Source organism: Ranitomeya imitator, chromosome 4, assembly GCF_032444005.1.
Source record: "Ranitomeya imitator isolate aRanImi1 chromosome 4, aRanImi1.pri, whole genome shotgun sequence".
Taxonomy (NCBI): domain Eukaryota; kingdom Metazoa; phylum Chordata; class Amphibia; order Anura; family Dendrobatidae; genus Ranitomeya; species Ranitomeya imitator.
The window spans coordinates 176,822,512-176,850,227 of NC_091285.1; the positions used below are offsets into that span (position 1 = coordinate 176,822,512).

At 44.4% G+C, this 27,716-nt stretch overlaps 1 protein-coding gene across 1 annotated transcript in view; it reads left to right on the top strand.

Annotated features, from left to right (window-relative positions):
• Window positions 1-20,385, top strand: part of LOC138674472 (A-kinase anchor protein SPHKAP-like) — a 113,078-nt gene extending 92,693 nt beyond the window's left edge. Inside the window, exon 7 of the mRNA XM_069762310.1 lies at window positions 19,672-20,385. Within this exon, the coding sequence (XP_069618411.1) occupies window positions 19,672-19,815 (144 nt within the window). The 3' untranslated portion in view covers window positions 19,816-20,385. The remainder of the gene's footprint in view (window positions 1-19,671) is intronic.
• The last annotated feature ends 7,331 nt before the right edge of the window (window positions 20,386-27,716 follow it).

The window sequence follows — 27,716 nt, forward strand, 5'->3', positions numbered from 1 at the left end:
ATATATATATATATATATATATATATATATATATATATATATATATATATATATATATATATGTCATTAGACACATATATGTATATATATTAATATTTTTTCCAGCGCTATACAGCTTGAAAGCCGGTAATTCAATTACCGGCTTTTTCTTTCTCCTTCCTAAAACCCAACATGATTTGAGACATGGTTTACATGCAGTAAACCATGTCTTCTCTCCATTTTTTTTGCAGATTCCACACTACTAATGTCAGTAGAGTGTATCTGCAAAATTTGGCCGTTCTAGCTCTTAAAATAAAGGGTTAAATGGCGGAAAAAATTGGCGTGGGCTCCCGCTCAATTTTCTCCGCCAGAGTAGTAAAGCCAGTGACTGAGGGCAGATATTAATAGCCTGGAGAGGGTCCATGGTTATTGGCCCCCCCCTGGCTAAAAATATCTGCCCCCAGCCACCCCAGAAAAGGCACATCTGGAAGATGCGCCTATTCTGGCACTTGGCCACTCTCTTCCCATTCCCGTGTAGCGGTGGGATATGGGGTAATGAAGGGTTAATGCCACCTTGCTATTGTAAGGTGACATTAAGCCTAATTAATAATGGAGAGGCGTCAATTATGACACCTATCCATTATTAATCCAACTGAATGAAAGGGTTAAATAAAACACAAACACATTATTTAAAATTATTTTAATGAAATAAAAACAATGGTTGTTGGAGTATTTTATTCTACGGCCAATCCAGTCACTGAAGACCCTCGTTCTGTGAAAGAAAAAACATAATAAACCAACAATATACTTACCCTCCGCAGATCTGTAACGTCCAACGATGTAAATCCTTCTGAAGGGGTTAAAACATTTTGCAGCAAGGAGCTTTGCTAATGCAAGCTGCTCCTCGCTGCAAAACCCCGGGGAATGAGTCTAAATATAGATCAATGAGCTATATTTAGCTTCATTTGCGGTGAGGCGCCCTCTGCTGGATGTTCATAGATCGTGGGAACTTGCCTAGAAAGCCTGGGAGCTTTCTAGGAAATTTCCCACGATCTATGAACATCCAGCAGAGGGCACCTCACCGCAAATGAAGCTAAATATAGCTCATTGATCTATATTTAGACTCATTCCCCGGGGTTTTGCAGCGAGGAGCAGCCTGCATTAGCAAAGCTCCTTGCTGCAAAATGTTTTAACCCCTTCAGAAGGATTTACATCGTTGGACGTTACAGATCTGCAGAGGGTAAGTATATTGTTGGTTTATTATGTTTTTTCTTTCACAGAACGAGGGTCTTCAGTGACTGGATTGGCCGTAGAATAAAATACTCCAACAACCATTGTTTTTATTTCATTAAAATAATTTTAAATAATGTGTTTGTGTTTTATTTAACCCTTTCATTCAGTTGGATTAATAATGGATAGGTGTCATAATTGACGCCTTTCCATTATTAATTAGGCTTAATGTCACCTTACAATAGCAAGGTGGCATTAACCCTTCATTACCCCATATCCCACCGCTACACGGGAATGGGATGAGAGTGGCCAAGTGCCAGAATAGGCGCATCTTCCAGATGTGCCTTTTCTGGGGTGGCTGGGGGCAGATATTTTTAGCCAGGGGGGGGCCAATAACCATGGACCCTCTCCAGGCTATTAATATCTGCCCTCAGTCACTGGCTTTACTACTCTGGCGGAGAAAATTGCGCGGGAGCCCACGCCAATTTTTTCCGCCATTTAACCCTTTATTTTAAGAGCTAGAACGGCCAAATTTTGCAGATACACACTACTGACATTAGTAGTGTGGAATCTGCAAAAAAAATGGAGAGAAGACATGGTTTACTGTATGTAAACCATGTCTCAAATCATGTCGGGTTTTAGGAAGGAGAAAGAAAAAGCCGGTAATTGAATTACCGGCTTTCAAGCTGTATAGCGCTGGAATAAATATTAATATATATACATATATGTGTCTCACTGACATATATATATATATATATACCTATTCTATGTGTACACATTTATTCTACCTATTCTACTGTAAGCTGTCAGTGTGATTTTACTGTACACCGCACTGAATTACCGGCTTTTCTCTCTAACAGCGCTGCGTATTTCTCGCAAGTCACACTGCTTGTCCGTGTGAAATCCGTATTTTTCACGCTTCCATAGACTTTCATTGGCGTATTTCTTGCGCAGTACGGTGACAAACGCAGCATGCTGCGATTTTGTACGGCCGTAGAAAGCCGTATAATACTGATCAGTAAAATACGGCAGATAGGAGCAGGGGCATAGAGAATAATTGTGCCGTATTTTTTGCGAGTTTTACGGACGTAGTTTCTGCGCTCTTACGTCCGTAAAACTCGCAAGTGTGAAGCCGGCCTAAAGCAACCAAGAAAAGCAGACATGCAAACGGAGCGCACACCCAGAAAAATGAAAGCTGAGTAGCAACAAATTACAAAAAGTTTATTGAAAACAGAGACACATACACTAGAATAAAAGCATGTTAAAATATAACAACCACACCCCTGGTCCCATGGTAAATACTCGTGAAAGACAGCCCAAAATACAAATAGTAATATATGTGCTATACAACCCAACAATAATGGCAACTAAAAAATACCTATATATGAAAATCAATAATTAGACAGCATATAAGGGAGACCTGTAAAGTGGGGAATAAAACCCCCTAAGCCCTATAAAAATGTGGCTCAATAATTCAATAATACAGATATAATAGTACAAACCTATAAAAGAGCACAGAGGGTCTGGGCGTCCCCAGATACCCCCACTATGAATGAGTAGCCCTGCTATGGAAGACAAGCCTGTAACTATCAAGGGACCATAATAGGAGGAAAAAAAAAAGGGGGGGATAATACCAGCAAAAGATAAATTAAACCAAAGGAAAAATATAAATATAAAGCAAGGTGGTCAGGTGGGACAAAGATATAACCCAGGCTATAGAAAAGTGCCCACAAAGGTCAGGATATGTGGCACAATGGTAGGAAGAATACAAGGTATGAGTATAAATCACCCAATCAGGTCATCCGGTCTGCGGTCTGGGCTGTCAGCTGTCAGAAGACAGGACTTCCCCTGACTTCCCCTGACGAAGCTGCGCTCAGCAGCGATATGCGTGGGGCCTCCCCACACTTTCTGGATCCCGGGATCATCTTCCTTTACTCCTGACTTCTGACAGCTGACAGCCCAGACCGCAGACCGGATGACCTGATTGGGTGATTTATACTCATACCTTGTATTCTTCCTACCATTGTGCCACATATCCTGACCTTTGTGGGCACTTTTCTATAGCCTGGGTTATATCTTTGTCCCACCTGACCACCTTGCTTTATATTTATATTTTTCCTTTGGTTTAATTTATCTTTTGCTGGTATTATCCCCCTTTTCTTTTCTTTTTTCTCCTATTATGGTCCCTTGATAGTTACAGGCTTGTCTTCCATAGCAGGGCTACTCATTCATAGTGGGGGTATCTGGGGACGCCCAGACCCTCTGTGCTCTTTTATAGGTTTGTACTATTATATCTGTATTATTGAATTATTGAGCCACATTGTTATAGGGCTTAGGGGGTTTTATTCCCCACTTTACAGGTCTCCCTTATATGCTGTCTAATTATTGATTTTCATATATAGGCATTTTTTGGTTGCCATTATTGTTGGGTTGTATAGCACATATATTACTATTTGTATTTTGGGCTGTCTTTCACGAGTATTTACCATGGGACCAGGGGTGTGGTTGTTATATTTTAACATGCTTTTATTCTAGTGTATGTGTCTCTGTTTTCAATAAACTTTTTGTAATTTGTTGCTACTCAGCTTTCATTTTTCTGGGTGTGCGCTCCGTTTGCGTGTCTGCTTTTCTTGGTTGCTTTATTATGTTCTTTTGGCTATGCATGGTGCTGCACCCCTTTATAGATCTACTATTCGCATAATATTACGTTTGCCCAGCTGTGGTGCTCCCTATTTTTCTATAAATCCCAGTAAAATCACACTGACAGCTTACAGAAGAATAGGTAGAATAAATGTGTACACATAGAATAGGTGTATATATATATATATATATATATATATATATATATATATATATATATATGTCAGTGAAACACACACATATATATATATATATATATATATATATATATTAATATTTCTTCCAGCGCGAGATAGCTTTAAAGTCGGTAATTCAATTACCGGCTTTTTCTCTCTCCTTCCTAAACCCGACATGATTTGAGACATGGTTTACATACAGTAAACCATGTCATATCCCCCTTTTTTTTGCATATTCCACACTACTAATGTTAGTAGTGTGTATATGCTAAATTTGACCGTTCTATCTACTAAATTAAAGGGTTAACCCCTTCATGACCCAGCCTATTTTGACCTTAAAGACCTTGCCGTTTTTTGCAATTCTGACCAGTGTCCCTTTATGAGGTAATAACTCAGGAACGCTTCAACGGATCCTAGTGGTTCTGAGATTGTTTTTTCGTGACATATTGGGCTTCATGTTAGTGGTAAATTTAGGTCAATAAATTCTGCGTTTATTTGTGATAAAAACGGAAATTTGGCGAAAATTTTGAAAATTTCGCAATTTTCACATTTTGAATTGTTATTCTGTTAAACCAGAGAGATATGTGACACAAAATAGTTAATAAATAACATTTCCCACATGTTTACTTTACATCAGCACAATTTTGGAAACAAAATTTTTTTTTGTTAGGAAGTTATAAGGGTTAAAATTTGACCAGCGATTTGTCATTTTTACAACGAAATTTACAAAACCATTTTTTTTAGGGACCACCTCACATTTGAAGTCAGTTTGAGGGGTCTATATGGCTGAAAATACCCAAAAGTGACACCATTCTAAAAACTGCACCCCTCAAGGTACTCAAAACCACATTCAAGAAGTTTATTAACCCTTCAGGTGCTTCACAGCAGCAGAAGCAACAAGGAAGGAAAAAATGAACATTTAACTTTTTAGTCACAAAAATTATCTTTTAGCAACAATTTTTTTATTTTCCCAATGGTAAAAGGAGAAACTGAACCACGAAAGTTGTTGTCCAATTTGTCCTGAGTACGCTGATACCTCATATGTGGGGGTAAACCACTGTTTGGGCGCACGGCAGGGCTTGGAAGGGAAGGAGCGCCATTTGACTTTTTGAATCAAAAATTGGCTCCACTCTTTAGCGGATACCATGTCACGTTTGGAGAGCACCCGTGTGCCTAAAAATTGGAGCTCCCCCACAAGTGACCCCATTTTGGAAACTAGACGCCCCAAGGAACTTATCTAGATGCATAGTGAGCACTTTGAACCCCCAGGTGCTTCACAAATTGATCCGTAAAAATTAAAAAGTACTTTTTTTTCACAAAAAAATTCTTTTAGCCTCAATTTTTTCATTTTCACATGGGCAACAGGATAAAATGGATCCTAAAATGTGTTGGGCAATTTCTCCTGAGTACACCAATACCTCACATGTGGGGGTAAACCACTGTTTGGGCACATGGTAAGGCTCGGAAGGGAAGGAGCGCCATTTGACTTTTTGAATGAAAAATTATTTCCATCGTTAGCGGACACCATGTCGCGTTTGGATAGCTCCTGTGTGCCTAAACATTGGCGCTCCCCCACAAGTGACCCCATTTTGGAAACTAGACCCCCCAAGGAACTTATTTAGATGCCTAGTGAGCACTTTAAACCCTCAGATGCTTCACAAATTGATCTGTAAAAATGAAAAAGTACTTTTTTTTCACAAAAAAATTCTTTTCGCCTCAATTTTTTCATTTTCACATGGGCAGTAGGATAAAATGGATCATAAAATTTGTTGGGCAATTTCTCCCGAGTACGCCGATACCTCATATGTGGGGGTAAACCACTGTTTGGGCACTCGGCAGGGCTCGGAAGGGAAGGCGCGCCATTTGACTTTTTGAATGGAAAATTAGCTCCAATTGTTAGCGGACACCATGTCGCGTTTGGAGAGCCCCTGTGTGCCTAAACATTGGAGCTCCCCCACAAGTGACCCCATTTTGGAAACTAGACCCCCCAAGGAACTTATCTAGATGCACATTGAGCACTTTAAACCCCCAGGTGCTTCACAGAAGTTTATAACGCAGAGCCATGAAAATAAAAAATAATTTTTCTTTCCTCAAAAATGATTTTTTAGCCTGGAATTTCCTATTTTGCCAAGGATAATAGGAGAAATTGGACCCCAAATATTGTTGTCCAGTTTGTCCTGAGTACGCTGATACCCCATATGTGGGGGTAAACCACTGTTTGGGCGCACGGCAGGGCTCGGAAGGGATGGCATGCCATTTGGCTTTTTAAATGGAAAATTAGCTCCAATCATTAGCGGACACCATGTCACGTTTGGAGAGCCCCTGTGTGCCTAAACATTGGAGATCCCCCAGAAATGACCCAATTTTGGAAACTAGACCCCCAAAGGAACTAATCTAGATGTGTGGTGAGGACTTTGAACCCCCAAGTGCTTCACAGAAGTTTATAACGCAGAGCCATGAAAATAAAAAAAAAAAATATTTTCTCAAAAATGATCTTTTAGCCTGCAATTTTTTATTTTCCCAAGGGTAACAGGAGAAATTTGACCCCAAAAGTTGTTGTCCAGTTTCTCCTGAGTACGCTGATACCCCATATGTGGGGGTAAATCACTGTTTGGGCACATGCCGGGGCTCGGAAGTGAAGTAGTGACGTTTTGAAATGCAGACTTTGATGGAATGCTCTGTGGGCGTCACGTTGCGTTTGCAGAGCCCCTGGTGTGCCTAAACAGTAGAAACCCCCCACAAGTGACCCCATTTTAGAAACTAGACCCCCAAAGGAACTTATCTAGATGTGTGGTGAGCACTTTGAACCCCCAAGTGCTTCATAGAAGTTTATAATGCAGAGCCGTGAAAATAATAAATACGTTTTCTTTCCTCAAAAATAATTATTTAGCCCAGAATTTTTTATTTTCCCAAGGGTAACAGGAGAAATTGGACCCCAATAGTTGTTGTCCAGTTTCTCCTGAGTACGCTGATACCCCATGTGTGGGGGTAAACCACTGTTTGGGCACACGTCGGGGCTCAGAAGGGAAGTAGTGACTTTTGAAATGCAGACTTTGATGGAATGGTCTGCGGGCGTCACATTGCGTTTGCAGAGCCCCTGGTGTGCCTAAACAGTAGAAACCCCCCACAAGTGACCCCATTTTAGAAACTAGACCCCCCAAGGAACTTATCTAGATATGTGGTGAGCACTTTGAACCCCCAAGTGCTTCACAGACGTTTACAACGCAGAGCCGTGAAAATAAAAAATCATTTTTCTTTCCTCAAAAATGATGTTTTAGCAAGCATTTTTTTAGATTCACAAGGGTAACAGGAGAAATTGGACCCCAGTAATTGTTGCGCAGTTTATCCTGAGTACACTGATACCCCATATGTGGGGTAAACCACTGTTTGGGCACACTTCAGGGCTCGGAAGTGAGGGAGCACCATTTGACTTTTTGAATACGAGATTGGCTGGAATCAATGGTGGCGCCATGTTGCGTTTGGAGACCCCCTGATGTGCCTAAACAGTGGTAACCCCTCAATTCTACCTCCAACACTAACCCCCCCACACCCCTAACCCTAATCCCAACTGTAGCCATAACCCTAATCACAACCCTAACCACAACCCTAATTCCAACCCTAACCCTAAGGCTATGTGCCCACGTTGCGGATTCGTGTGAGATATTTCCGCACCATTTTTGAAAAATCCGCGGGTAAAAGGTAAAAGGATTTCCAGTGTTTTTTGTGCGGATTTCACCTGCGGATTCCTATTGAGGAACAGGTGTAAAAAGCCGCGGAATCCGCACAAAGAATTGACATGCTGCGGAAAATACAACGCAACGTTTCCGCGCGGTACTTTCTGCACCATGGGCACAGCGGATTTGGTTTTTCATATGTTTACATGGTACTGTAAACCTGATGGAATACTGCTGCGAATCCGCAGCGGCCAATCCGCAGCCAAATCCGCACCGTGTGAACATAGCCTAATTCTAAAGGTATGTGCACACGCTGCGGAAAACGCTGCAGATCCGCAGCAGTTTCCCATGAGTTTACAGTTCAATGTAAACCTACGGGAAACAAAAATCGCTGTACACATGCTGCGGAAAAACTGCACGGAAACGCAGCGGTTTACATTCCGCAGCATGTCACTTCTTTGTGCGGATTCCGCAGCGGTTTTACAACTGCTCAAATAGAAAATCGCAATTGTAAAACCGCAGTGAAATGCGCAGAAAAAAACGCGGTAAATCCGCCATAAATCCGCAGCGGTTTAGCACTGCGGATTTATCAAATCCGCAGCGGAAAAATCCGCAGAGGACCAGAATACGTGTGCACATACCGAAACCCTAGCCCTAACCCTACCCCTAACCCTAGCCCTACCCCTAACCCTAGCCCTAACCCTAGCCCTAACTCTAACCCTAGCCCTAACCCTAGCTCTACCCCTAACCCTACCCCTAGCCCTAACCCTAGCCCTAACCCTAGCCCTAACCCTAACCCTACCCCTAACCCTAGCCCTAACCCTAACCCTACCCCTAACCCTACCCCTAACCCTACCCCTAACCCTAACCCTATTCTAACATTAGTGGAAAAAAAAAAATTTCTTTATTTTTTTATTGTCCCTACCTATGGGGGTGACAAAGGGGGGGGGGTCATGTATTATTTTTTTTATTTTGATCACTGAGATATAATCTATCTCAGTGATCAAAATGCACTTTGGAACGAATTGCCGGCCGGCAGATTCGGCGGGCGCACTGCGCATGCGCCCGCCATTTTGGAAGATGGCGGCGCCCAGGGAGAAGACGGACGGGACCCCGGCTGGATCGGTAAGTATGATGGGGTGGGGGGGGCCAACGGGGGGGGGATCGGAGCACGGGGGGGGGGAATCGGAGCGCGGCAGGCGTGGAACGGAGCACGGAGGCGTGGAACGGAGCACGGGGAGCTGGAACGGAGCATGGGGGGGTGGAACGGAGCACGGGGGGGGTGGATCTGAATGCAGGGGGGGGTGATTGGAGCACGGGGGGGTGATTGGAGCATGGGGGGAGCGGACAAGGGCACGGGGGGGAGCGGAGCACTGGATGGAGGGGAGCCGGAGCAGTGTACCGGCCAGATCGGGGGGCTGGGGGGGGCGATCGGTGGGGTGGGGTGGGGGCACACTAGTATTTCCAGCCATGGCCGATGATATTGCAGCATCGGCCATGGCTGGATTGTAATATTTCACCCGTTATAATGGGTGAAATATTACAAATCGCTCTGATTGGCAGTTTCACTTTCAACAGCCAATCAGAGCGATCGTAGCCACGAGGGGGTGAAGCCACCCCCCCTGGGCTAAACTACCACTCCCCCTGTCCCTGCAGATCGGGTGAAATGGGAGTTAACCCTTTCACCCGATCTGCAGGGACGCGATCTTTCTGTGACACAGCATATGTGTCACAGGTCGGATTGGCACCGACTTTCATGACGCATACGCTGTGTCACAGGTCGGGAAGGGGTTAAATGGCGGAAAAAATTGGCGTGGGCTCCCGCGCAATTTTCTCCGCCAGAGTAGTAAAGCCAGTGACTGAGGGCAGATATTAATAGCCTGGAGAGGGTCCATGGTTATTGGCCCCCCCCTGGCTAAAAACACCTGCCCCCAGCCACCCCAGAAAAGGCACATCTGGAAGATGCGCCTATTCTGGCACTTGGCCACTCTCTTCCCATTCCCGTTTAGCGGTGGGATATGAGGTAATGAAGGGTTAATGTCACCTTGCTATTGTAAGGTGACATTAAGCCAAATTAATAATGGAGAGGCGTCAATTATGACACCTATCCATTATTAATCCAATAGTAGTAAAGGGTTAAAAAATACACAAACCCATTATTAAAAATTATTTTAATGAAATAAAAACAAAGGTTGTTGTAATAATTTATTCTACGCTCAATCCACTCACTGAAGATCCTCGATCTGTAACAAAGTCAAAATAATAAACCAACAATATCCATACCTTCCGAAGATCTGTAATGTCCAACGATGTAAATCCATCTGAAGGGGTTAAAATATTTTGCAGCCACGAGCTTTGCTAATGCAACGTTGTTCGTGGCTGCAAAACCCCGGGGAATGAAGGTAAAGTAGGTCAATGACCTATATTTACCTGCATTTATGGTGAGGTGCCCTCTGCTGGTTGTCCCTAGATCGTGGGAACTTTCCTAGAAAGCTCCCAGGCTCGAGTTCATAAGAGGCGCCCTCTGCTGGTAATTTAATAGCTAGAACGGCCAAATTTTGCATATACACACTACTAACATTAGTAGTGTGGAATATGCAAAAAAAAAGGTGATATGAGATGGTTTACTGTATGTAAACCAGGTCTCATATCATGTCGGGTTTTAGGAAGGAGATAGCAAAAGCCGGCAATTGAATTACCGGCTTTAAAGCTATCTCGCGCTGGATGAAGTAATAATATATATACATATATGTGTCTACTGACATATATATATATATATACATATATATACCTATTCTATGTGTACACATTTATTCTACCTATTGTAATGTAAGCTGTCAGTGTGATTTTACTGTACACCGCACTGAATTGCCGGCTTTTCTCTCTAACACCGCTGCGTATTTCTCGCAAGTCACACTGCTGGTCCGTGTGTAATCCGTATTTTTGGGGCTTCCATAGACTTTCATTGGCGGTTTTTTTGCGCAATACGGTGACAAACGCAGCATGCTGCGATTTTCTACGGCCGTAGAAAGCCGTATAATACTGCTCAGTAAAATACGGCAGATAGGAGCAGGGGCATAGAGAATAATTGTGCCGTTTGTTTGGCGAGTTTTACGGACGTATTTTCTGCACTCATACGTCCATAAAACTCGCAAGTGTGACGGCGGCCTAAGTCATTGCGTTTTGTTGGGCTCCTTGGTTATTGCCATGTGATTAGTTCATCACAGTGTAGCAAGCCTTAGACCTCATTCACACGGCAGTTGTTCTCATACAAGTGCTATCACAGACTCCTACCTATGAAAGTTTATGGGTATGTTCACATGTTCGTGATTTTTTTTTGCGGTCTGAGTGGTCCATGCAAAATCGAGGAGATATGCTCTGCCATGATCCGAGTGTCAGATCAAAATAAGCAATGCTCCATTTTTCACGGACTGCTGGATGGGAGAAGATAGAGAATACTCTCAAAGAATAATATCGGCACGAGGTGCATACAGCTTAAATCATAAAGTAGACCTCAGAAAATATATAAAACCACTTTTATTACTTAAAAACAAGGCGACGAACCCAACCAATAGTGACCAATAGACACAACAAACCAAAAATACAAAACGTGCTATAAAAACACCATTGAACTAATGGGGAAGGCTATATCACCCTAGCCAGGTCATCTAGATACACCCCTACCTGGCTGCGGAGGTAGACACCCTAGGGGGAAATATACTGGCGCCCCCGCTCCACGATGACTGTCCCTAGGGGCCCTAGTGTGCCCTACAACAACTAGTGACAACCTCTACCCATCATCTAAAGGGTCCTCTAGCACTATACAGAGATCTACTGTGCTAGGGAATGCCTATACCCCAAAAAGAACAAGGAAGACAATAGACACCTATGGCGGTAGGTGAAAATAATATTTCAATACGATAGATAGTACTACGAACTAGGTGGACAATAAAGGGTAGCTCACATAAAATTAGATGTACTGCTACCAGACAGATCTTCCTGATTCATACCGGCTGGAGCACCCTTATCGAGTACCCCTGATACACCACTGGTCTCTATGTCATTCCCAATACATTAATATAAATGGAGACCATGAGTACTCATCTGTCAGCATATCCACACCACCGCCATCTATAATGAACGCCTCAACGCGTTTCGCCTGCCACGGCTCATCAGGAGGCCAGATATCATGATATGTAGTGTCACTTATGATAATGGATAGCTTAAACGCCCAGTCCCACCTCACCTACTTATATATCTGCCGCCAGTCATGCTCACTCCAGATGCCGTCTGACCACTTCCTGTGGCGTGCCCCAAGTTGCACTGCGCATATACACTCCGATCTGCGCACAGGGGACATCAAATGGCAACCTACTGCGCACACTTTAGTGCGCAGGTATCCCTGTGTGCGTCCGAGGCGGAAGGTTTGAACGCACTACTGCGCATGTCGATATCGTGCCGCGCAGGGTAATACCGCTGACCATCTAAGTAGATCCAGCGGGGACGCCACCTGCCGGGATCGTAAGGCAGCATATGCCGCACAGGGAGATACCTCTTCTTGCTCACATTATTCCCCATTAGCATTAAAATAACGGGTGCATAATACAGAGCTGTTGTGAAGAGCTGTTGTAATACAGAGCTGTTGTCGAACTCCCTCCTGTGGTTGTGAATGGTACTTCGGCGAGTTCTGTCTATGGGCTCCCTCTGGTGGCTATGAGTGAAGCTGCTGCTTCTGAGGTTCCTTACACAGGTGACGTGGCTTATCCTTTGGTTGGCTGTTCTATTTAACTCCTCTCAGATCGTTACTCCATGCCAGCTGTCAATGTTTTTGCATTAGTTCAGTTCACTCCTGGATCTCTCTGGTGACCTGCCTTCTCCTGCAGAAGCTAAGTTCCTGATTGTCATTATTTGTTCACTGTTTTCTTGTCCAGCTGGTTATCATGATTTTGTCTTGCTAGCTGGAAGCTCTGGGATGCAGAGTGGCCCCTCCGCACCGTGAGTCGGTGCGGAGGTCTTTTTTCACACTCTGCGTGGTCTTTTGTAGGTTTTTGTGCTGATCGCAAAGTTTCTTTACCTTTGGGGAATTTCTCTGAGGCAAGGTAGGCTTTATTTTCTATCTCTAGGGCTAGATAGATCTTAGGCTGTGACGAGGCGCCTAGGTCTGGTCAGGAGCACTCCACGGCTATTTCTAGTGTGTGTGATAGGATCAGGGCTTGCGGTCAGCAGAGCTCCCACATCCCAGAGCTCTTCCTGTATGAGGTTTAACTATCAGGTCATTCCGGGTGCTCCTAACCACCAGGTCATAACACAGTGCGTAAACTCCTCTGCTACTGTGCGTATAGTGCTTTCATCACTATGCAAACGTTCGTGGTCTAATGTCCACCTTGACTGTAGAGTATCATGAGCTATACTTATCTCTAAAGATTATTATAATAGATCACAGAGCACAGCATAAGTCTAGGTGTATCAATGTAAACCAACACCACGTACGTGATATGTCACGGCCATATATGCCCCACTATTGGATACAGAGCATAATACGAGCCAGATACCAAAACACCCCCATATTAATAAACACATACCTGTGTAAAGTCTACGCATTATCTGGGGTATCACGTGCAGTTTGCATTCTGATAGATTCAGGTCACCCAAAGGAGACTTAGTAATTATTTGAGTCATTTACCCTTCTATAAAATATAATATGCTCTTCTGTCTCCCATTGATCCCCATGGTACACTAACTTCTGGGAACTAAGATGGATAGGTCCAATATAAAACTAGAGTACATGTTGGACGTAGGGCATGATATACATGTTGCAGATTATCTGTTTAATAAGATGAAGGATTGCACACATTGGGCTCCCAGACCCGAGGCACCTAGAGAGGATATAGAGCTATACTACGACAAACAGATGGTCAAAGGTGAGGTAAGGATAAATCCTAGGAATGCAATGCATACTAGATATGTCATGGAAATCCATGTGAATCCTCCATAATGAGGACCCCATCGAAAACAATGGTTTTGGCCATAGCATTCTTAAAACCGAACCTGTATATAGTATAGGATTACACATCCCAAGGATATAAGACTATGCGTTGATAATTACAGAAAACATGTATATGATATTTGCTCGTTAATTCCCTTTGGTTCAAGAGACACCATCCTAAAGATCCATTCACGTCTCAGAATCAATCTATCCAGATTGCCTCCTCTCGGGTTCACTTTCACCACCTCCAGGACAGTGAATCTAACCCCTGTTGGGTCTTCACTGTGGTGAGGGTGCATATGTTTCGCCAATGGGGTATCCCTCTTATGGCGAATGTCGCCCATATGCTCCCCCACTCTTCTCCTAAACTCCCTCCTGGTTTTACCAACATAATCCTTCGGGCAGGAGCAGGACGCCACATACACCACACCATTTGTTTTACAGCTTGAAAACTCACGTTGGTAAAAAATTCTACCCGTAGTGGAGCTCTGAACCTGTTTACACGGTCTCATCCACTGACACAGACTGCAGTCTCCGCACTTAAAGAAGCCGCAAGGCCTCCTATCCAGCCAGGTCCCACTGGATTTAGGTCGCTGATATTGGCTATGTACCAACAAATCTTTGATGGAGCGGCCCTTCCTAAATGTAATGTTAGGGCATTCACCCACCACATCCCTCAAATCCGGATCTAGTTTCAGGATATCCCAGTGTCTAGCAAAGGCCTTTCTAACCTCTTGATGCTGTGTGTCAAAAGTATCATCGACCTCCGTCCTCCTATGATTCTGCAATAACCCTTGTCTATCGGTCCTCCTTGCAAAATCATAGGCCTTGCTCACGACAGGTCTCGGGTACCCCTTCTCTCTGAACCTGTTGAACATATCACCAGACTGGCTCTTAAAGGTATCCTCCCTGGAACAATTCCTCCTAAGCCTGAGGAATTGCCCCTTAGGTATCCCCCTTTTCAGGGAGACCGGATGGTGACTGTCCCAGTGTAACAAACTGTTAGTGCTTGTCGGCTTTCTATAAATACTTGTTGTTACTTGCCCACGCACTTCTTTCACAATTCTCAAGTCCAAAAACGCCAACTCTATCTCACTGATCTCCGATGTAAATTTCAGGCCCACCTTATTTATGTTCAGACATCCCATAAACATTGTGAACTCCTCTTTTGTGCCAGTCCATACCATAAAAACATCGTCAATATATGTGTACCAGATGGATATAAATTTATGCCACCACCTCTCTTCATCTCCAAACACGATCGTCTCCTCCCACCAGCCCAGGAACAAATTAGCATACGACGGGGCACAAGGACACCCCATCGCTGTGCCCCTGAGCTGGTGGAAGTGTTTGCCATCGAAGGTGAATGCATTATGGGTGAGTATGTACTCAAGCAATGTTATGACGAAATCATTATGTTCTCTGCACCTGATTGATCTTTGTTGTAGAAAAAACCTAACTCCCTCGATCCTTGCCTGATGCGGGATACTACTATACAACGCTTCTATATCGATGGAAGTTAGCCAGGCGTCTTCTCCCAAATGCACCCCCTCCAATTTTAAAAGCAAATCAGATGTATCCCTGAGGTAGGATGGCATAGCGGTGACGAATGGGCGGAGGACTTGGTCAACATACAGTCCACAATTTTGTGTCAGGGAATCCACCCCAGACACAATGGGACGCCCCTTCAGGGGATGATACCCCTTGTGCACCTTAGGCAGTGCGTAAAAGGTTGCAGTTAAGGGAAATTGTGGTAGCATGAAATCAAATTCACCCCGTGAGATAAGTTGGAGGAGACCATCGTGTTTGGAGATGAAGAGAGGTGGTGGCATAAATTTATATCCATCTGGTACAGATATATTGACAATGTTTTTATGGTATGGACTGGCACAAAAGAGGAGTTCACAATGTTTATGGGATGTCTGAACATAAACAAGGTGGGCCTGAAATTTACATCGGAGATCAGTGAGATAGAGTTGGCATTTTTGGACTTGAGAATTGTGAAAGAAGTGCATGGGCAAGTAACAACAAGTATTTATAGAAAGCCGACAAGCACTAACAGTTTGTTACACTGGGACAGTCACCATCCGGTCTCCCTGAAAAGGGGGATACCTAAGGGGCAATTCCTCAGGCTTAGGAGGAATTGTTCCAGGGAGGATACCTTAAGAGCCAGTCTGGTGATATGTTCGACAGGTTCAGAGAGAAGGGGTACCCGAGACCTGTCGTGAGCAAGGCCTATGATTTTGCAAGGAGGACCGATAGACAAGGGTTATTGCAGAAACATAGGAGGACGGAGGTCGATGATACTGTAAGGGTCATTGGCACTTTTGACACACAGCATCAAGAGGTTAGAAAGGCCTTTGCTAGACACTGGGATATCCTGAAACTAGATCTGGATTTGAGGGACGTGGTGGGTGAACGCCCTAACATTACATTTAGGAAGGGCCGCTCCATCAGAGATTTGTTGGTACATAGCCAATATCAGCGACCTAAATCCGGTGGGACCTGGCTGGATAGGAGGCCTTGCGGCTTCTTTAAGTGCGGAGACTGCAGTCTGTGTCAGTGGATGAGACCGTGTAAACAGGTTCAGAGCTCCACTACGGGTAGAATTTTTTACCAACGTGAGTTTTCAAACTGTAAAACAAATGGTGTGGTGTGTGGCATCCTGCTCCTGCCCGAAGGATTATGTTGGTAAAACCAAGAGGGAGTTTAGGAGAAGAGTGGGGGAGCATATGGGCGACATTCGCCATAAGAGGGATACCCCATTGGCGAAACATATGCACACTCACCACAGTGAAGACCCAACAGGGGTTAGATTCACTGTCCTGGAGGTGGTGAAAGTGAACCCGAGAGCAGGCAATCTGGATAGATTGATTCTGAGACGTGAATGTGAATGGATCTTTAGGATGGAGTCTCTTGAACCAAAGGGAATTAATGAGCAAATATCGTATACATGTTTTCTGTAATTATCAACGCATAGTCTTATATCCTTGGGATGTGTAATCCTATACTATTTACAGGTTCGGTTTTCAGAATGCTATGGCCAAAACCATTGTTTTCGATGGGGTCCTCATTATGGAGGATTCACATGGATTTCCATGACATATCTAGTATGCATTGCATTCCTAGGATTTATCCTTACCTCACCTTTGACCATCTGTTTGTCGTAGTATAGCTCTATATCCTCTCTAGGTGCCTCGGGTCTGGGAGCCCAATGTGTGCAATCCTTCATCTTATTAAACAGATAATCTGCAACATGTATATCATGCCCTACGTCCAACATGTACTCTAGTTTTATATTGGACCTATCCATCTTAGTTCCCAGAAGTTAGTGTACCATGGGGATCAATGGGAGACAGAAGAGCATATTATATTTTATAGAAGGGTAAATGACTCAAATAATTACTAAGTCTCCTTTGGGTGACCTGAATCTATCAGAATGCAAACTGCACGTGATACCCCAGATAATGCGTAGACTTTACACAGGTATGTGTTTATTAATATGGGGGTGTTTTGGTATCTGGCTCGTATTATGCTCTGTATCCAATAGTGGGGCATATATGGCCGTGACATATCACGTACGTGGTGTTGGTTTACATTGATACACCTAGACTTATGCTGTGCTCTGTGATCTATTATAATAATCTTTAGAGATAAGTATAGCTCATGATACTCTACAGTCAAGGTGGAAATTAGACCACGAACGTTTGCATAGTGATGAAAGCACTATACGCACAGTAGCAGAGGAGTTTATGCTCTGTATTATGCACCCGTTATTTTAATGCTAATGGGGAATAATGTGAGCAAGAAGAGGTATCTCCCTGTGCGGCATATGCTGCCTTACGATCCCGGCAGGTGGCGTCCCCGCTGGATCTACTTAGATGGTCAGCGGTATTACCCTGCGCGGCGCGATATCGACATGCGCAGTAGTGCGTTCAAACCTTCCACCTCGGACGCACACAGGGATACCTGCGCACTAAAGTGTGCGCAGTAGGTTGCCATTTGATGTCCCCTGTGCGCAGATCGGAGTGTACATGCGCAGTGCAACTTGGGGCACGCCACAGGAAGTGGTCAGATGGCACCTGGAGTGAGCATGACTGGCAGGAGATATATAAGTAGGTGAGGTGGGACTGGGCGTTTAAGCTATCCATTATCATAAGTGACACTACATATCATGACATCTGGCCTCGTGATGAGCCGTGGCAGGCGAAACGCATTGAGGCGTTCATTATAGATGGCGGTGGTGTGGATATGCTTACAGATGAGTACTCATGGTCTCCATTTATATTAATGTATTGGGAATGACATAGAGACTGGTGGTGTATCAGGGGTACTCGATAAGGGTGCTCCAGCCGGTATGAATCAGGAAGATCTGTCTGGTAGCAGTACATCTAATTTTATGTGAGCTACCCTTTATTGTCCACCTAGTTCATAGTACTATCTATCGTATTGATATATTATTTTCACCTACCGCCATAGGTGTCTATTGTCTTCCTTGTTCTTTTTGGGGTATAGGCATTCCCTAGCACAGTAGATCTTTGTATAGTGCTAGAGGACCCTTTAGATGCTGGGTAGAGGTTGTCACTAGTTGTTGTAGGGCACACTAGGGCCCCTAGGGACAGTCATCGTGGAGCGGGGGCGCCAGTACGTTTCCCCCTAGGGTGTCTACCTCCGCAGCCAGGTAGGGGTGTATCTAGATGACCTGGTTAGGGTGATATAGCCTTCCCCATTAGTTCAATGGTGTTTTTATAGCACGTTTTGTATTTTTGGTTTGTTGTGTCTATTGGTCACTATTGGTTGGGTTCGTCGCCTTGTTTTTAAGTAATAAAAGAGAAGATAGAGAATCCTTTTTTATGTTTCTTATTCAAGAAAATGTGATGAAACTTTGATCAAACTCTGATAGTAAAAATTGACACACTGATCAAACTTTGAAGAAACTTCAATTAAAAAACTTTGATGAAACGCAGACTGATAAAGAAAATTGTTGATGTGTGAATGAGGCCTAACTGATACTGTTCAGGAAGGGGTGCCCACTTGAAATAACTAGTATTTACAGATAAGGCTTTCACAAGGTGCCAGTTAGGTGCCTGTAGTGCACCTTCCTAGCTAGCAGCCTTTATTATGTCCAGCACCTTTCAAGCACATCACAAATATCCCTGACAATTCCTGCTCCCCCAGCATTACGAGGTCGAAGAGCGGCCTACAGAAATAATGAGGTACTGTACTTGTTAATAATTGTGGCAAAACTCACCAGCACGTGAAACAGCAGAATGGAGACTCATGCAATACCGTTCATGGATGAGATGGGTTTGATAAAGTGAAAGTTGCTTGTTGGCTCATTTGGTGGGCAAAGTCCAATAAGATGTCTAAGGCCACATTCACACACTCAGTATTTGGTCAGTATTTTACATCAGTATTTGTAAGCCATAACTAGGAGTGGAACAATCAGAGGAAAAGTATAATAGAAATATATGCACCACTTCTGTATTTATCACCCACTCCTGGTTTTGGATTACAAATACTGATGTAAAATACTGACCAAATACTGAATGTGTGCATGTGGCTTTAGTGTCCCATTAAGAAAATGTGTTCATAAGAAAATACCTTTTAGAAATGTTTATTTTATATGAAAAGATCTTTTTCGCATCTGATATTGTGAACACCCCAATAATGCACAGATCCAAGTGTTCTCATATAGAAAATAATGTGTGCTTTCAGCTCACCTGTCAAATGTTTAGTTAAATCCATGGGTAGAAAAATTAAAAAACAGCGCACATCCTGGTGATGGTAGCAAAAACCTACGCGTTTCAAACCGTCATTGGCGTGTGGTTCTTATTCATGGCATTTAATGTGTCTATGCTCTTAATTTGGAGGTTTCAATAAAAGTTTTTGATTTTTTTTTTTTATTTCACACTGAAAATCAAGTGCTGGATTTTCACTAACTTGAATGTACAATCTTTTCAACAACTCTTGTTTTTCTATTAAGTTCCTGGAGGTCACACAGCTCGTCCAAGCAAAGTCCTGGAAAGTTGGGGATATATTCAGAGCCCTCATTCTTCATTGCAAGGTGCGGGAGCAAAGGCGAGAGGCTGCACCAAGCTTTTTTGACTGGCTCCTGGAACTGGGATAGGAGCCTTCACAGCGACTTCTAGGACCGTCATGTGGTTCACTACGGTCTGAACCCACCAGCCTATGTTACAACGCAAACAGACTCCATTTTATTTTATACCGGTATTGGAAGGAGATTGACAGATTGTAAATTTAGAATGTAATAGATACAGTTTTTTAGGCATGTCGGCCATGCTTAATATTTTTCTAGTATACATATATAATTATGTATGTATATGTATATATATATTGTGTGGAACATGTTTACTGCAGAGTTTAGTTGGACTATGTGAGTATTTTGTAAGGTCTATAGTACATGAACTTTGAACGAGGTATATAGTATATATTGGTACAGTCCTGAAACTGAGTAAGCACACTATTGTGGATGGATGTGGCAAATGTGGCAACTTACGTTATAGCACAAAGCAAAATCATTTCCTCCATATAAGAACATTGTATTTTCCATTATTGAAAAGGCTGCGTACGAGATCAGATTGATGTGTCCATAAAAATCAGGTGTTAGAATTATCCACACCCTAGAAATGTACCTTCTTAAATCTCTCAGCAGGATGAGGCGGGCAATAGAGCTGGAGTGATGAAGGCTTCAGATCTACAAGAAGATCTTCAGACTCATTCACATATCAATTTAATCACTGATTAAAACGGCACAGTCATGTAAATGTATTCTTGGACTTCTCTTTGAAAGAGGAACATGCATGTATGAATAGTTTGGGGGTGAAATCCTGCTGACAATTAAATTAACTCATCAACACCAAAAATTCCCTTATATCTAAATTTCTTTAAAAATTGTGATTAATTTTTGAACATCTCATCATAGAAGTAAGTGCTTTGTTTTTCACATGCAAAGCTCCAAATTCTAAGTGTAGACACAGATTTAAACCCTACCTGCGCCATGACGTATATTTAAGTCATATGTCGAGTGCAAGTTGTACGTAGTTGGCCTTCTGAAGACCCCTATCTTTGTTTTTTTTAATACACTTATGAGCCCCAACCACACTGCTTTATCCTGTTCCTCTGTTGTCCTACCTGAATATTTAAGAACAATTGAAAACTGGGTGCTACTATTCCCACCTGTCACAGAGGTGTGTCCTTATACAGTCTGAGGGAAGAGTCAGACTGCCATATAACTTGAAAGAGGATCACAACGCAGTGCTCGGACTGGCCGTCGGCTCTTCAGACCCGAGCATGACCGCTGCATAGAAATACATGCTGTCAGGCTTGAGTCAGGAGAACCGACGGCCAGTCCGAGCACTGCATTGAGATACTTGTCAAGTTATACAGCCTTCTGACTCTACCCTTACGCTGTCCAATCAGCACGAGCAGTGTCAGAGTAGGCAAGGGCCCAAATAATAAAACCTAGTTGTCGATTTATTCATACATTTTCAGAAGAAACAACAAAGGTGCAGCACAATACAAAGCAAGAAAAAACTAAATTTTATCCAGAATTGGTATGTCATTGGTAAAACATTTGTTTCCTGAAAGAGACAAGTTAGCGTTGACCCCAATCCTATTTAATGTTTTTCCGTTATCCAATAAAGCTGAGCTAAGATAATATTGTTATTAATCAAGGGCATATAGACATGTGTACAATGTTTTTTATCACACTAACTTTTTGTGTAGGATTATGATGGTTTTCATAGAAAAAAAATATCCTGTGGTACAAAAAAAAACCCTTCACTCCAGGCACTACTTCTAGATATGTGAGGTTTTGTGTTGTCGTTGAAAACAGGCGTTGAATATTGGGAATCGTTTGAGTGATTGATAATGTGAACGTCACGTGTAATACTACTGTGTTATGAAATGATGAGGACGTCCCTGTAGATATACCGCCATGTGTAACTGATACTCGCCAGCAGTCCGCCGCACACACAGCGACCGAGGCGGCAAATGTGACAATTCGTCAATGATACATAGAACAATTAATCATTAGCTCTTTCCTGTAATTGGATTTGTAAACTTTATAAACTGTGTGGCTAATAATTGTATCAGTATAAACCATCTTCAGACGTGATATCAGAGATCTACAGTATATATTATCGACACTTATATATTTAAATTATTCCGTCTTGTACCGTTTTGCCTTCTTCTTAATAAGCCATATTTTATTCTTCTAAACCAGCAGGAAATTTTAGACAAAAAAAGAGAAATGTATTTACAGTATATATTACCTTCAGGTATGATATTCACATTGAGGGAACCCATATTGGGCAATAACCCAGTGGGATTAAAGGGGCTGTCTCATCTTTATTAATGGGTAGAATGGCAAAATGCCTGTAAGGCTACATTCCCACGATGAGTATTTGGTTTTCATGTTGCAGTTAAATTAGTGTAACCCAGCTAGGCGTGCTTCCTCTGTGACGGGTCCGGAACCCTTGGGGCTGTCACCTATGTTGCAGGGGGGAAAGCTTAAGGCCCTGAACTGTTCCCGGCAGTTGAGAAAGGGGGCGCGGCTAAGCTGAAGGAATTGCAGTGTGCGAGTTATCTGACAGTTACGTGCCCAAGAGGTCAGTGTAGGTGCTCCTAACGCAGAGTATCATGAGAGAGCACACCTAAGACTTGAAGGCCAGAGGGCGATAAACGGAGACTGTCGTCAGAGCCATGTACCGATATCGCTGACACCGTTGACACCGCTAACTGTGAGACAAAGGGCCCTTGTATGGGACATAGCCTTGCGCCCACACAGAATGGAGAGTACCACCCATTGTGAACTTTATCCTGTTAAGCTTCTAAACAGACCCAACATAGGGGAAACCACCATGCAGGACAGAGGCATTGCCTTGTGTATTCCTTCTCCTTCCGGACCCAATGCCGATATCAGGACCACAAGGAAACATCACCCACAACAGGACCCAAGACACCATCCTCTCCAGGACAACGCCGAATTTCCACAGCGCCATTGCCTTGGCGCCACCGTTTGCACCCAGGGAATACACTGAGGACTGCATCGGATTGATAAGTCTATTTCCTCTGAACGTATTGTCTCAGCTACTTGTTTTACTACCGTGTTCCAAGTTGCAGTAATTTGTATTAAGAAAATTTCCCTCTACTTCTCTCTGCGTGGAGTATCCACTTTAGAATTAAATCCCCTGTTAACCCTTGCTCTGAAAACGTTCCGTTACTGCATCCTACGTGCCTGCTCTCTCCTTACACTTGGCGTAGTCGGCAGGATGCAGTCTACACGTACGGACATGGCAGACCAAGCATCTGGGGAGGGCCCTAGGTCCAGTATCTCTCTGGGGGCCATGATAAACAATCTTCCGAAATTTAATGGGAATAACACCATGTTATGGAGCTGGACTGAACTTATAAAAGGAATGATGAGAATGCACCCTATGGTCCCCGCCTTGTATGCAGAGGTCGCTGTGATGGCTTTAGAGGGGGAGGCGAGGGATTCAGTTGTGTTGCGGCCCCTCCGGGAATGGGATACCTTTGACAAAGTGTTGCAAATACTGGAGGAGACTCACAGGGACCCCACAGATGTAGGGGAATTGCGCAAGCGGCTATTTAGTCGGGTTCAAAGAGAGGGAGAGACAGTGACACAGTATATGAACGTATTGCAAGAAATTCACACTGCCATAGTCAGAAAAGACGGCTTGGGAGTAGGACTGACTGACGTGGTGTTACGAGACCAGTTAGTGACCGGGATGAGAGATGTGCTGATAAAACAGGCCCTGCGGGAACGCTTGCACGAGAAACCACGCATAACCTATGCAGAGGTGGGAAGAGAGGCGCGCGTGCGTGAACAGGAGTAGGGGGTGACAGTCCCGTCGGCGGAGAGGTGGCCGTGAATTTAATTGCTGAACCAAACTGGGTGGAAGATTTACGGAAAGAGATCCAATCCATGAGGGAAGATCTGACCAATACTAAAAGGAAGGTGACCTCCTTAAGTACACCAAGAAGCAGAACATTCTCAGAACCGCGACAGGGTGGAAGAGTATCTCGTCTGGAAGAGTCCCCAACTTGTTACCACTGTGGAGAACTAGGACATGTGGTCGGGTCTGCCCACAATGGGGGCGGCCACTACAGCACCGCCCGGAGCCAGAACAGCCCGAAAGGAGAACCAATAGTCCCACCAATTTTGTGTCAGTGTGTCCATTAGTATAGGCCAAAATGGATGGACAAGCCGTACGCTGCCTGGTAGATACGGGCTGTCAAGTAACCACGATGCCTGAGACGTACTTTAAAAGACACTTCCCAGATGCCATGAGGCCTGAGTGGGGGCCAGTGATCATGTTGACGGCTGCTAATCAACTACCTATACTATAAGTATATAAGGGGACAATACAAATATCTCGCTGAGGATCTGTTTATACCAAGGAAGGTGACGGGCACAAGGGGGCATTCTTTGCGTCTGGAGGAGAGAAGGTTTTTCCACCAACATAGAAGAGGATTCTTTACTGTTAGGGCAGTGAGAATCTGGAATTGCTTGCCTGAGGAGGTGGTGATGGCGAACTCAGTCGAGGGGTTCAAGAGAGGCCTGGATGTCTTCCTGGAGCAGAACAATATTGTATCATACAATTATTAGGTTCTGTAGAAGGATGTAGATCTGGGTATTTATTATGATGGAATATAGGCTGAACTGGATGGACAAATGTCTTTTTTCGGCCTTACTAACTATGTTACTATGTTACTATGTTACCTATCCCAGTCACAGGGGTGGCATGGATGCAGATTAAGGTCTGCGGCAAAGACCTGGGCCGCAAGGGAGTGGTGTTAACCGCTGGCGACCCCGCGCGTGGACATACCGTCACACTGGAAATGAATGTACTCAGGGAGTTTGGAAGTCTTCTTATTAACGAGTCTCCTAACGTGTCCCTGAAACATTGGAGCCCGCATACACCACAAAAATGAGTGTTTCAACAGTTGATCCGGACGGCCCAGGCACAAGAGGCCTCCTGTGATGGAAAGGTGCTGGGAAAAGTGATAATTCCGGCTGCAGACAATCTCGACTTACCACCGGGTCAAAGTGTGCTTTCACTACCTGTCCGAGCTTGCACCCCGCTGGAGGGGGTCAAAGTACAACTAGAACCGGCTGCCATGGAGAATCTATCATCAGGGTTCTTAGTTGCCAGGACATTAGCGACCGTGCATGATGGAATGGTACCCGTGCGGTGTGTGAACTTAAGGGAAGACACTCTGACGCTTACCCCCAGAAGTGAAATCGGGCAAATTGTAGGCATGCCAGAGGAGCTGATACCATCACAGGCCATCCAATTAAAGGCAAAAGGGGAAGATCCATGGACTGTAGCTGTGGAGACAGCCCCAGTGTTCGAACCCCAACAACAGAGAAAGGGGCGTCACATCTTAGAACAAACTCGGGCTGAGTTGACAGAGTTCACACCGCAGCAGGTGGAGGCCTTACTAGGACGTTACCAGGATGTGTTCAATCAACATGAGGATTATTTTGGCTGTACAACTGCCATCACACATGAAATCCCAATGGGTAATGCTGCCCCTGTGAGAGAGCGTTATCGACAGGTTCCTCAACAAATGTACAATGAGGTAAAAGGGATGCTCACACAAATGCTACAGACCGGTGTCATTCGAGAGCCAAAGTCCGTGGGCTGCACCTATCGTTCTCGTGCGGAAAAAAGATGGTACTCTACGGTTCTTTGTGGACTATCGCAAACTAAATGCCTGCATGGTGCGGGATTCATATCCACTACCCCGTATTGAAGAATTCTTGTCTGCTCTGGGGAACGCAAGATACTTCTCCATGCTAGACCTAGCTAGTGGGTACTGGCAAGTGCCGAGGTCTGAACACGACCAAGCGAAGACGGCCTTCATCCTACCTAAGGGCCTGTACGAGTTCAACAGAATGCCGTTCGGATTAGCTAACGCTCCTGGTACTTTTCAGCCACTCATGGAGAGGTGTTTAGGAGATCTAAACTTTGAAGCCATTCTCATCTACCTGGATGACATAATTGTGTTTGCCACCACGTTTGAGGAGCATTTACAGCGCTTTGAGCAAGTACTCAGCCGGCTTCAGAAGCATGGGCTGCGAGTTAAACCGTCTAAATGTCACCTGTTCCACACTCAGATTAAGTACTTGGGGCATGTGGTCTCTGCAGAAGGCGTAAGACCGTCCCGTGAGAAGATTGTGGCCGTACAGGACTGGCCTACCCTGAGAACCGTAAAGGATGTTCGAGCCTTCTTAGGGCTGACCGGGTACTATTGGCGGTTCGTGAAAGACTTCACTCACATTGTGTATCCATTGCTAGAACTGTTGAAAAGAGTGCCATCAGGAGCAAAAAAAAATCGGGAAATTTAGTGGAGAGAGCGTCACGAGAGAGCGTTCCTAGCCTTTAAAATGGCTCTGACAGAAGCGCCGGTCCTGGCATACGCTGACTTTTCTCAACCTTTCATTCTCCATATGGATGGGAGCTTACATAGGCTCGGAGCCGTATTGTCGCAGATCCAAGATGGGAAAGAGAAGGTGATTACCTATGCGAGTCATTCCCTCCATGACTCTGAACGGAATCCATACAACTACAGCTCGTTCAAACTAGAGTTGTTGGCACTAGTATGGGCCATGACAGAGAAGTTTGCGGAATACCTATCCGGTTCTGAGGTTCTGGTGCGCACTGAAAACAACCCACTGGCTTAACTGGAGAATGTGAAGTTAGGAGCCCTGGAACAGCGCTGGGTGGCTAGAATGTCCAAATACTGGTACAAAATAGTTTACAAACGTGGGGCTGAAAATACCCATGCAGATGCGTTATCTAGAGTTCCACATAAGCAGCCCGGCCCTAACCGAAATGAAGAGCTGGAGGTTGAGGAAGTTCCTAAGTTCTGAAGTTCCGAGGATCTGTCAGGACATTGGCAGATGCGGGGGAACAGGCTCGGATAGAACCTCAGGAAGTTGTGCTGGGACAGCCCCGTGATGAGTGGGTATGGATTCAGCAGGAAGATTTGGCAGTGGGTGGCCCGCAAACAACTGCCCGGCCGGGAGGAGAGAGAGACCCTGTCCCCCCAGGACGAAACAAATTCTACGTCAATGGGAGAGGCTCCACCTGAGATACGGATTGCTGTATAGAAAGGTCCAGGTGCAAAAGGCCCTGTCTGTTACTTGGCAAGTAGTGATTCCTGAGATGCTGTTACATCAAGTGGCCACAGAGGCACATGAAAAAGGGGCCCACTTCAGTTAGGAAAAGACCTGTCAGAGGTTGCAGAGACTGGTGTACCATCCATTGCTAAAAACAGTGGTGGAAGAAGTGTGTCGGCTCTGTAGGAACTGCGAGCTGTCCAAACCTCCAGAACAGAGGGCCCCCACACAAACTATCATGACCTCTGCCCCGCTAGAAGTATTGATGATTGACCATCTGACAATAGGTCCAGCCTATCAAGGGTTCGAACATTGTTTAGTCATGGTGGATCACTTCACTAAATTCGCTGTCGTGACCCCAACTCGGGACCAAACTGCCGAATCTGCAGCTCTTGCTATGTGTAAAAATGTCATCCAGGTGTATGGTTGCCCAAAGAGAATTCACTCAGACCAAGGTACCTGCTTCTTGGGGCGAGTCATGGAAGAGCTACACCAATTGTATGGAATTGAGAAATCTCGTACGACGCCTTACCACCCTCCGAGTAATGGAGTATGTGAACGGTTCAATCGAACCCTTATCCAAATGTTGAGGACATTGGAAGAGGACCGTAAGACCCGTTGGCCAGAATTTGTAACAGAACTGGTGTGGATGTACAACAATCGGGTACATGGCACCACAGGATACACTCCCTATACTCTACTTTTCAGCAGGACAGGAAAAGAGATTACTAAGCTGGAGCTGGACCCAGAGGAGGACTACCCACGGACGGGGGTGTCCACCTGGGTCTGAGGGCAGCGTCATCGGTTGCAGACACTACATCGTATGGTGCAGACCCGGTTCCGAGAGTTGGAGCATC